General features: G+C 58.0%; 1 protein-coding gene across 1 annotated transcript; it reads left to right on the plus strand.

Moving 5' to 3' along the window:
- Positions 1-121: 121 nt before the first annotated feature.
- ZMYND10 (zinc finger, MYND-type containing 10) lies at positions 122-10,367 on the plus strand. The gene is made up of 11 exons (XM_010561580.1): positions 122-701; positions 1,283-1,399; positions 2,490-2,543; positions 2,644-2,796; positions 4,901-4,989; positions 5,279-5,379; positions 6,733-6,905; positions 7,217-7,342; positions 9,114-9,235; positions 9,438-9,563; positions 10,261-10,367. The coding sequence occupies exons 1-11, from the start codon at positions 630-632 to the stop codon at positions 10,343-10,345; spliced, it is 1,218 nt and encodes a 405-aa protein (XP_010559882.1). The 5' UTR covers positions 122-629; the 3' UTR covers positions 10,346-10,367.
- Positions 10,368-11,449: the final 1,082 nt, after the last annotated feature.

Raw genomic sequence — 11,449 nt, forward strand, 5'->3', positions numbered from 1 at the left:
GCATGAAGAAGGGGCTCTAAATTTGGGGTGTCCCTGTTGGGGTTGTGGGGGGAGAGGAGGGGCCCCGGGTTTGGGCCCTCCCCAGAGGGTCTGGATGGGGATAAGGAAGGGTTCCCAGAAGGTCTAGGGTAGAGAGGAGGGGTCCCAGTGACCCCAGAGAGTCAGGGTGGGGTGGGGAGAGAGGAGGGTCCCCAGTTCCGGAGCCTTCCTGGAAGGACTGGGGGAGAGAGAGAGGAGGGCCCCAGATCTGGGGTGTCCCCAGAGGGTCTGTGTGGGTAGGGGTGATGGAGAGGAGGACCCCCAGTTTTGGTGTATCCCCCAGTGACAGTGTCTCATGGTGGGTGTTGCTGGGGGCAGGCAGGAGGGCAGTGGGGTTGGGGCTGCTGCAGGTGAAGCTGCTGCCCCAGGGAGCGCTGGCTCAGGGGACAGTGTGGGGTTTGGGGGTTCCTGGCAGGCTTGGGGCATTTCCTGGGGATGAGGGTGCTGGGAGCAGGTTTACCTGCGTGAGGGACCTTCTCCAGAAGCGCAGCGGAGCCCCAGAGCCCCTGGCCAGAGGTCTCTGCCACTGATGTCCTTCCTGGCTGCCCCACAGATGGCTTCGGCAGCATGAGTGTGTGGAGAAGCTCAACATGCATGCCATCCTGAGTGCCTCTGCGGGCCAGGAGCAGCTCCTCACCGAGCTGCTGGTCACCTACGCCAAGGTGAGCCTCCTTGGGTGTGGTAGTGATCCCCATGCCAGGCCTTCAGCCTCGAGCTGGGGTCACCTTGTGGACAATGTGCAATTTTGGAATAAAATTGTGAAGAATCTGTTGTATCTCCAGCAAAGACGTTTGACTGGTGGTTTGCCAGTTTTACTTTTTAAAAAAATTAAAGGTCAAGTTGTGGTATTGCTACTTGCTGGTCTCTGGTTCCTCTCTTGGAGGTTGTTTTGGTCTCTCTTGTGCACCAGCGCTGCCACTTGTGGATCTCTGCCCTATAACGGGGGTGTCCCAGCCCTGGAATGTGTTGGGCTGCACTGCTACGTGTGGTGCCCTGGACCTGCCCAGCTCCTCAGGGTCATCTTCCCCCTTTGCAACCCCAGGAGCTCTCTCTGCCTGCTCGTCTGTTGGTGAAAAGCTTTTGATTTCTGAGCTGGGTGAATAGAGACAGGGTGCCCCAAGGCCACCCTCCTCTGTGGGATGACTCCAAATAAGTCTGTGTGGCTGAGCATTAGCAATAAAACTGGTTTCCCCTGAAGCACTGGTCTGAAGTGCTTCGCTTTCCCCATCCCTTCCCTGTCTAGATTCCTGTTCTCATTGGGGAGCTGATCTCTGTGGAGATCTGGAAGCACAAGATCTTTCCTGTGCTGTGCCGGCTGGAGGACTTTAAGCCGAGAAGCACCTTCCCCATCTATGTGGTGGTGAGTAGAGGGGGCAGTGGGACCAAGCCTGGAAATTGGGCAGGCACCACTATGCTTAAAAATAAATCTCACCCTGAAGATCTCAGAGCTGGGGTTTTACATCTCACCACACTGAGAAGCTGTGGTGGACAATGTGAGACAGTGGGAAGCACCTGGTTTCCCAAAGCCACAAGCGACAAGCCCATATCCTTGCTCCCAGGGGAGCTCAGCTCCGTGGAGGGCTGTGCCCCTGCCTAATCCTGTACAGGGGCTTGTGGGAGCTGCTGGATGCAACAAAAGCCACTCCTGGAGGCAGCTGTGCTCATGGCTTGCAGCTCCCATTGACTCATGCTACCCTCGCACCCAGGCAGCAACACCCCTGGGGTGTTTGCCCCCCTCTGAGCACTGCTTTTCTCTGGCACCTCTAACCAGAGGGGTTTCTGAGGTTATGTGCCTCTGGGTTAAGAAAAGCGTAGCTTTTTCTTACTGAGCTCCTGGGAGCAGCAGTCCCTTGGGCCGTTCTTAGCAAGGGAGTGATCTCGGGAGCTGGACTTCCCTGTGGAGATGCAGCCCTTGACCTAAGGGAAATTTGCCCAAGGCTTGGAAGTTTTAGCCCATTTTCAGTCCAGGGTAAGGTGTTGTCTTCCCTGGGCAGCCATTTGTCTGCAGCATTGCCTAGAGGCAGTTATCTTGTGGTTCCCAGTCTCAGGACAAGGCTGTCTGCCTGGGACCCAGAGGGGTGAGAGCAGTGCAGCCATGCAGAGCACTTTCCCATCTCAGTGCCAGGGGCGGCAGCTTGCCCGAGGGCTACAGTTGTACTGCCACTGTAGCACAGGGACAGAGCCCTGAAGAGCCCTGCCTGCCGGGAAGTGTGGTTCTCTGTTAGCATATTATAGTGTCATAGGCATATTAACATAAATATTAACAAGAACTGCATAAACTGGAGCTTTTTTGAAAATTACATCACTTGTGGCCAAATGCAAGCCCAAGAGCCAAATATAACTACACAAGCAGCTTCTTAGAAGAGCCCTTTTCCTGGTCCCATTGCCTGTGTCCTCGGTGCTGGTGATTGCTCCACTGTTGCCTCACTCTTGCCATTTTCCTCCTACAGCTGCATCACGAAGCCTCCATCATTAACCTCTTGGAGACAGTGTTTTTTTACAAGGTAGGAGGCAGGTTCAGCTTTCTTCAGTGTAAAGCCCCTGGGGGTGAAAAGCCATGGCTGTGGGGGCTGGGCCCTCTATGAAACTCTTGTCGTTCTGAAGGAGATCTGCGAGTCAGCAGAGGACAGCATTCTGGATTTAATTGATTATTGCCACCGAAAACTGACCCTGCTCGCAGCTCGGAGCACCAACAGACAAACAGTGACCCCGGTGGAGCTTCATGCCGAGGATCTGGCCAGCGCCTCGTCCATGCAGGTGAGGAAAAAGTCCCATAGCTCACTGGGGACATGTATGATGGAGGATGTGGACAGCCTGAAGAGGCACAGGGGGACCTTCCTTTGGAGAACCCCTTGGCTGCAACCCCAGCACCTCCCACCCATCTCAGAGGGCATCTGGTGCTGGTGTTTGTCCACGCCAGCAGCTGCACCCACCTCCCTCCACCCCGCAGCCGCCTTCCGCCCTCGCTTATGACAGTGCCAGCTTGAGGCTTCCTGCAGGACGTGGTCAGAGCTCTGATGGGGCACACTGGAGGGTTGATAGGCAAAATATTCGGTACAGGAGTTTTGGCCATTTGCAGTTGCTCTTGAAAGCTGTGTGGGTAGGTCTCCCTGGAGCTTGTGAAACCACCTTAGCTCAGACTGCTGCTGGAGCCAGCCAGGATTAACCATGAGAGGGATCCTTCCCAAATCGATGTACGATACGACTAGGAATTTTCCTAATATGTTTCCCCCCAGCTTCCTCGGCTCTCTGAGAAATACCTCCTCTCTGTGCTGGTCTGGGCCAGCAGCGAGCCCAGAGCTGTTCCCTGTCAGGTGTTCCCAGGCTGCCCTACACACCTACCCAGTGCAGGAGCTCTCTTTGCTTCTGGTGCTTCTCAGCACCTTGAGTTTTCTCCTTAAACTGCGGACATCGCGAGGAGTGTCTGGAGAAGCAGGGTTAAAGTGATAGCCTGCAAGCTTGGCTGTACCTCCCCTGTTGCCTCCATCCTTTGGCTCATTGCCTGAGCACGTGCTCCTCTTCCAGAAGAGGGAAGGAAGTGGAGGGGTCCAGAGCACAATAGGGATGTTTTCCAGGAAATGTTTTCCCAGCTGGGGAGGGGAAGGGGTTGTCTCTGTTAGTGCTTTGACATGGCTTAAGTTAAAAAAACGACCTTTTCTAGCCAATAGGGTTCTAAAAAGCAATCATCTCCTAAGAAGCCTGGTTTCCTCTGATTCATTCCAGCTCCTCCTGACTCTACATACAATAACCCCCTATGAAAAAGCTGTTCCTACTGTCTCCTATGTTGTGGAGCCTGTTGTCCTTTGTGACTGTGTATGGTGGTAACCCCTGGAACAGGACCTGTTCTGCTGTCCCCCAGAAGCACAGGCAAAAGATAGTCCCTGCCTGAAGACAGCAGAGATGAGGTCTGGATACCAGGAGGAGCTGTAGGAAACAGCCTCACTGGGGGAGTTTGGAGAGGGAGGTTGCGGGGAAGAGCCCATAAGGCTTTCTTAGTAGCGTGTGGGGCACCGGCACGGGGGAGCGCAAGGCTTCTTACCACAGGAATTTGGAAGGGAACTGTTGCAGTGGCGCTTTAGAGAAATTTGAGTTGCTGAGGTCAGTGCTCTGCACATGAAGATGTGAGCTGCTGAGAATCTGGGACTGGAGAGGAGAAGCTCTGCCTGGGCCAGGGAGAAGGACTTGGCACCTCTCAGGCTAGCCATCCTGATGTTCGTGAAAGAGGCTGAGTCAGAGGGTGGTCAGACCATTAGCCTGAGCACGTGGGGGATGAACGGGGTGTCCACGCTGCCTGGGAAGGGAAGGAGGCCGGGTGGCTGGAAAGCATGGCATAGCTGTGGGCTGGGATAACCACAGGCAGATATTCTAGCTGGCTGTACGCAAGCTAGAGGGGAGAGGCAGATCCAGGAGGGGCGGATGTAGGACTGCAACTGCTGCAGGGCCACGTTTCTCTCTCCTCCTCCTCCTCCTCCTCTGGTTCCTGTGCTGATCATGCAGCTCCCCCCTCCCTCAACCTCACAGGTCTCTGCAGGGCCATGGGCCACAAGATGATCCCAGAAGGGGAGAGAGGAGCGGTCTGGGACTTGCCTCTTTCAGGGAGTGTCCCTGTGCCAGTAGCCACCCGTGACCTTTTAGGGGTAGGGAGATGAAGGACGAGCAACAGTGGGCTGCAAGCATTTCTGTGGCTGCCCTGGCAAACAAGCAGCACTGGCACAGTCGAGATGAGAAGCAGAGTTTGTTTTGCAGGGCTCTGGTTTCTTCCTCAGTCTGTGGTTACCGATGCACAGCCAACAGCCTTGCCTCCCTGTAGCTCCTGGGAAATGGGGCCTGGAATCCCGAGGCTGTGCTTGTCCCTCCACAGGAGCTGCAGAAGCAGGCGGAGACAATGGAGTTTGAGATTTCCCTGAAAGCCCTGTCCGTGCTTCGGTTCATCACCGATCAGGTGGAGAGGTAGGTGCCCAGGAGCAGTAGAGGACATGCGCCGAGCTCTCCGGTTGAGATTCCTGTGGCATTGCAGCGGGTGCCTGGACCCCTTTCAGCAGCTGGCTGTATCCATGGTGGCAGTGGCACTGTGCCCCTGGAGGCAAAGGCAGCAGCACTCCACCCTGCTCCCTGGTACTCATGGGAACCCAGATCATTGTTTTTTTCCCCTGCCTCTCCCAGTTGCCTGAGGGAGCATTTGTATCTGTTCTGGCATTTGTCTGTGAGCACCATTTCACCCTTTCTGTCACATCTCCAGTCTGCCCCTGAGCGCGCTGACACGGATGCTGAACACCCACAACCTGCCCTGCCTCCTTGTCGAGCTGGTGGAACATTGCCCCTGGAGCTGCCGGGAAGCAGGTACGGATCGTGCCCCGTGGTACCTGTGGCGCCGTGGCGGCATGCTGGGACCTGCATCCACTGAGATGTCTGCTGTAGGAGCCCCTGCAGAAAGCTGCTCCCCCTCTACCCTCCCCTCCAGCCTCCTGCCCTTGCTCCTCACTAGTGCTCCCTGCCCAAAGCTGTTCAGCTCGAAAGCAGCTGCAGCACAGCTGGGCTGGGGACCCAGCAGTGCTCCCAAAAGCCGATCCTTACACAGGGCTGAGCTGATCACGGACAGGACAGGAGTGTAGCACATCTGCCAGGCCCACCTGCTCCTCGAGGAGTCTTGTCCTGGACACAGAAAGACCAGAGTGTCACTCAGCCTGTCTGCGCCTTTCTGGGACAGCGCTAATAATTGGAACCAGACATGGGGTCTCCCAGGCAGCAAACCGATTGCCCTGAAGCTGCTGTTCATTGAGCTTCTCTCTTGCCAAAGCGCTCTGATCAGGTTGTGCCCATCGGCCATCAGCCCTGCCTCCTGCACCTCTGCAGCCAGGCGTGCCCCCCTGCAGCTCCCCAGTTTCTCCGCTGCCTGCCTTTGAGCAATGATGGGGCACAGCCTGGGGCATGGGAACCCGCACTCCCCTCCCCAGCCCTGCACCAGGGGGGTCACAGCACGGGCAGGGGAGGAAGAGATGCTGGGAAGCATGTGGCTCTGCGCCTGCCGAGAGGAGCCCAGCTGGCTGTGGGAGCTTTCCTCCTCCTCCGGCCAGGAAACACATCCCTTCTCCCCGCCTGTGTGCTCGGGGTGTCAGAGGGAGCTTTGATCCAGGGCCCTGAGGGAGGGACTGGAAAGAAACAAGAGTGCAAAGGCATTTCCAGGCTGTGCAGATGCAGGGTTACATCCTCCTCCATCCCCCAGAGCAGCACAGTAGCTCCTGGAACTTGTTTTGTCACTTCTGTTACATTCATGCTACTTCTGCCTTTCACTGGCAGAAGAAACTCTAGAAGAGTGGGTATTGGCCACGCTAGTACCCGAAAACATGCCTCTCCAGCCACTCTGTTGTTGCAGCATGGGCTCCCCCACCATCTACCAGTGCTCTCCTGGCCAAGTAGAGAGGGAGATATCTCGGGGATCTTTCAGTTCCTGCCACAGCCGTATTGTTTTAATACATGTTCTTTATGCTTTTCATGCTCTCTAACATCTTGTGTCAGTACCAAGTAGGCTGCTATGCTGAGCAAAGGGGTGGGGATACTGAGGCAGACTGAAGCAGAGGGGCTTGCCTGTGGTGAAATGAGGCAGTGAGCATAGGCCAGCATCCTGACCTCTGAGCTATCTTCCCTCAGGCAGCACTGTCTCTTCCTGGAGCCGTGTGTTCTTTTGTCCCTCAGGCAAGCTCAAGAAGTTTGAGAATGGTGTGTGGCACGTGGTGCCCCCTGAAGACCAGGTGAAGATGACCAAACTCGATGGGCAGGTGTGGCTTGCCCTCCTCAACCTCCTGCTCAGCCCTGAATGCCAGCGCAAATACCACTTCGATGGCTTCAACAAGAGCCAGCTCCTCAAGGTACGACCCTACATCACGAAGGCCATGGCCCCTGCAGCACAGAGTAGGACCTTGCCAGCACTAGGCACCTCTGGGCATCTCTCCCCATCCTCACTGTGGGCTCCTAGGAGCCAGTGGTGGGAGAGCAGCAGGGTCTGTCACCATGCCATCAGCAACCAAGCTTGTGTTTACGAGTGCACCTCGTGGGACCCCCATGGGTCACTCTGCCAGTGCCCCACAGATCCCTGCTCTTGCTATGCTTCTTCCCCAGCTCTGGCTCTCTTGTCTTGACCTCTCTCCATTCGCTCTTCTCTTCACCTCCGTGGCCGCAGCTCCGTGCATTCCTGACAGATGTCCTCGTTGATCAGCTGCCCAACCTGGTGGAGATGCAGAGATTTCTGAGCCACCTCGCAGTGACAGAGCCAGCTCCCCCCAAAAAGGATCTTGTCCTGGAGCAGGTATCCTGTGGCTCTTCCTCCACCTCTCCAGCTGCTCTGCTTTAAGCCTGATAGCTCCCTACCTCCTTTTCCTCCCACCAAGCTCAGCTCTGGAGAGGTGGTGCCCTGGTAAAGCAGCCAAGCACCTGTTTCACAGTTACACCCTTATTGCCAGCAAAGCTGTCCGTGGATGACATGGGAGCCTTGTCCTGCTACCGCAGTGGCCAAGCAGTCGCATCTAAAGGCATAAATGCTGGGTTATAAACAGCTCTCCATATGGCATTGAGACCCTGGGGTGGTGGCTGCATGGGACAGAGACAACCCCTGGCTTGTTTTAACAATTAACTCTTTATTTAACATTTATCAGTGTTTTCCTGCTGAATTCTGGACTCCCCAGGGAGGAGTCCCCTTTTACAGCGCTGACCCAGGGCTGCTTGGCACACTGTGAACGGAGGGATGCCAAGGTCTGGTGGTAGAGGCTGGAGTCACACTGGTCCCAGCTGATGTCTGGGGCTTGGGAGTTGGGCCCTGAGGGTCTTCAAACAGTGTGAGGTTCTTGGGGTTTTTAATCAGTGCAGTGGTAATCTCTGGAGAAAAGTGTTTCTACTGCCTTCTCGTGACCTGAGGGGAGAAATTGTGTGTGGGGGCAGATCTGCAAAGAGGCAGCCGAGAATGGCTGGGAGAGCAGAGGCTCTTCCCCACTGCTGGAGGCTCCCATGCCGCTTCCCGAAGCAGATGGGTAGGTCGGGCAGCAGCTACTTGGGCTGTGTGGAGTGGGAGCACACTGCCCCCAGTGCGGCTGGCTGCATGGCCTGGGAGGAGGGTGATGTGCCCTGGCCGGAGCTGGCTGCAGCTGAGCCAGAGGCATGGCACGGGGGGAACCGGGGCTGGGGAAGGCTGCAGACGGCAAGCCAAGCGGCTGGGACTGGGGATGGCAGCAGGGCGGAGGTGGTTAGAGATTCAGTCCACGTGCCTTGACTGCCAGCGTGTCGGTGGGACAGGCAGCTGCCGCACTGGGGACCTCACCCAGGCTGCTGCCCTTCACCATAGCTCTGCTTTTGTGCCGGTGCTGCTCCTGCCTCCACCAAGGGCTGGGGCTGAGCCTGGCAGGTGGGCAGGGGGAGCCAGCTGGAAGCACACACGTGGGCTCCCCGCTCTGCCCAGAAAGCAGTGAACTCACTCCCTGTCGCTGAGCCAAGCTTTGAAAAGGCCTTTTTCCATTCGGCTGCTCCCCAAGCAGCCTCCTCCCCTTCCAGGCCTGGCTATTTTTACTCTGCTGGAGAAGGCAGCGCTGTTTGAAGCAGCATCGTTCTCTCCAGAGCCTGAACCCGCGCTGCTCTTGGCTGGTGCTTTCCCTTTCACGCGGGCTAGCCCTTCCCCGGGTGTTCGTCTTCGGGGAAGTGACGAGTGGAAAAATCTGCTCAGGCAAACGGCTCCAAAGCACGGGGTTCGCGCTGCTGCCGGCATGCAGGGCGCTGAGATCCCAGGGCTTTCTGTGCGGGAGCCCAAGCCTTGGGGCTGAACGCCGGCTCCCAACTGGACCCCGAAGGTTTTGCCTCATTTCACATGAACTCTCATTGGTGAGCAGATCCGTCCCCTCCGTGTACCCAAAAGCACACCCTCGCTCCCTGTGCCTTCACCTCTGCACATGCTACCTCCACTCACCCTCCCCGGGGGGCACGCTCCTCATGCCCGGGTCCAGCTGCCTCCCCGTCCCCCGAATACCCCCATACCACAGCACCTTCGGTCAAGCTGCAAACACCCCTTCCTCCTGCTGTGCCTCTCCCGCCAGGTTCCTGTCATCTGGGACCACATCCTCAAGAAAAACACAGGGAAGTGGGAGGCCATCGCCAAGCACCAGGTGAAGCGTGTCTTCAGCCCTACTGAGGAGGAGCTGAAGCTCCAGGCACGCAGGTAAGGCCCTGGCACATGCACACAGGGTGCCCAATGGAGCCAGTATCCCCATTAGCAGGGGCTGGAACTCAGCACTGGGAGGACGGAGGGCTCTGTGGTACTGGCTGGGGATGTCCCCTCAGTGGCGGGGTGCAGCGGGGACAGCTTGCTGCTTGTCAGCAGTTCCTGACGAGCAGCCTCACCCCCTCTCTGCCTGCTGCAGGTGGGCACAGACCTACAGCCTGGATATGATAGAGGCTCTGGCCCCCGACAAGCCCCGCTGCAGGGTGTGTGGCACAGAGGCGGCCAAGCGGTGCTCTCGCTGCCGGAACGAGTGGTACTGCACGCGGTAAGGGAACCCTACTACCCACACCTGTGTCCCCTGCAGCCCCCCAGTGCCCCCCCGCAGTCCCCCAGTGCTCCCGGCTCCCCAGAGCACAATAGACCTCACCGGAGGATGCTGTGAAAGGGCCAAGGGAAGCCAGGGGTCCCACTGCTGCTCAGCACTGCTGGCTCTCCGCAAATACCTCTCCAAATCTTACAGCGAGACTGATGGCTGGGACACTGGTGGAGGAGGTGCTGGTGAGCATTGTGTTGCCACTGTGAGGTGCTGAGGTGCCTGGGCCCGCACCACCAGCAGCGACGGGCTGGGTTTCCCATGGTGAGACTGTCTCCCTCCCCTGCACCTTGGTGGGGCAGGAGTGGGGAGGAAAGCACCCGTGGCTCTGGGGGTGCAGGTGACAGGCTGGGATGTGGCAGCTGGGATGATGGCAGTAAATTAAATCTTCTCTGGTCCTGAACCATCTGGCAAGGTCTGGCGTTAAACCGTCTTAGTCCCCAGAACTGGGGGCCACATTCACCTCCCTGTTGGGCTATGGCTGGGCTGTGCCGGCTCCCCGCCAGTGCCCAGAGGTGCGTGGTGCTGGGGCTTGTCCTTGTTGCTGCTTCACTCCCGGGGATGGATGTGGCCCTGCTACATCCCTGCTCAAGCTGCGGGTGCCCTGCTTTGCAGCAGAGCCCCTGAGAGGCGGCCTTCCCCTCTGCAGGGCGTGCCAGGTCCAGCACTGGCAGAAGCACAAAGCTGCCTGCAACCTGATGGCCGGGGCGCCGAGGAGCACGGACGACCTGTAAAAGAAGCAGTGACTGGCATCTGGCCTGTAGCTTGGCAAGGTGAAAGATCCCCCTGCGTGTGCAGCCCAGCAACCGGAGAAGAGAAGCAGTCAAAGACCCCTTCTGCCTGCTCCCAGCTCTGGACAGCGCTGGCCAGGCTCAGCCTCTCCTCTCCCACCACCCTACCCTGCAGCCTTCTCCAATAAACCTCCTTGTGCACCCTGATGCAGCTTTTTTTCTCCTAGCTGAAGATGCTAAACCGCTTCCTCCCCTTGCTTGCACCTAGGGAGAGGGGTGAGTCTGTCTTTCCCCTCTGCAACAACAGAAATGCCAGAGAACCTGAAAAAAAGAGCCGATAAGGTTGTGGTTACCAGAGGGACCAAGCCTTCTGCAGCCCAGGCGTGTGAGCTGGAAGAGGGAAGGGGGCGAGAAGGCCTCCATGCAGCTTTTTATCTTTTGGTCGACGTCTTAGAGCGACGGAGGGAGGCAGAGGATGTGGTTAGCACAAGCACCTCGCTGTGAAAAGGCAGCTGAGTTTCTCGGGTGTTCGTCATCTGCCATCTCGCAGGGACAGTTGCCCCCCCCCTCAGTTGATGTGACATTAGCACAGAGGGCTTGGCCCCCTGCCCACCAGCATCTCTCTGCAGGGTTTACTGGTGGCCTGCTGTGCCTCGGGGTGCATCCCCCCTCTCCTCAGCCAGCAGCTGCTGCCAAAGGGCTGGAGCCTTGATCTGAGCACGGCTGGGAAAGGCTAACAGTGCCAGCATGGCTGTGCATCTCCTGGTCCAACAGGGTGCCTGAGAGCCCCCCCCCCCCCAAACCAGCCTTTGTACCAGCGCTGCTGCTGCAGGAGCTGTGACAGCAGGCAGGAAACCATCTTGCTCCGGCTGCAGCCCCGGCCGAGCGGCCCGAGCTCGGGGCGAGAAGTTTACTCCGAGCCCTGGCCGGACTGAACGCGGAGGCTCTCCAGGAGAGCTTTGGCTGCTTCTCGCCCGCTGCCAGAGCTTCCCCCAGCCCCCTTCCCCGCTGGGAAACTGAGGTACGGGGCGAGGCTCGTCCCGGTCCTGGGAGAGGTGGCGGAGAAAGCGGGGCTGCCGGAGCGGCCCCCCCTCCGCCTTCCCCAGC

The sequence above is a fragment of the Haliaeetus leucocephalus genome, unplaced genomic scaffold, assembly GCF_000737465.1.
Source record: "Haliaeetus leucocephalus isolate CR32 unplaced genomic scaffold, Haliaeetus_leucocephalus-4.0 Scaffold148, whole genome shotgun sequence".
In the NCBI taxonomy this organism is placed as follows: Eukaryota; Metazoa; Chordata; class Aves; order Accipitriformes; family Accipitridae; genus Haliaeetus; species Haliaeetus leucocephalus.

Excerpts from the sequence above, each read along its gene's own strand:
- ZMYND10 (XM_010561580.1), top strand. The coding sequence starts at position 630 with ATGCATGCCATCCTGAGTGCCTCTGCGGGCCAGGAGCAGCTCCTCACC. Across the intron at positions 2,544-2,643 it reads AGACAGTGTTTTTTTACAAG|GAGATCTGCGAGTCAGCAGA; the intron begins GTAGGAGGCAGG and ends GTCGTTCTGAAG. Across the intron at positions 4,990-5,278 it reads ATCACCGATCAGGTGGAGAG|TCTGCCCCTGAGCGCGCTGA; the intron begins GTAGGTGCCCAG and ends TCACATCTCCAG.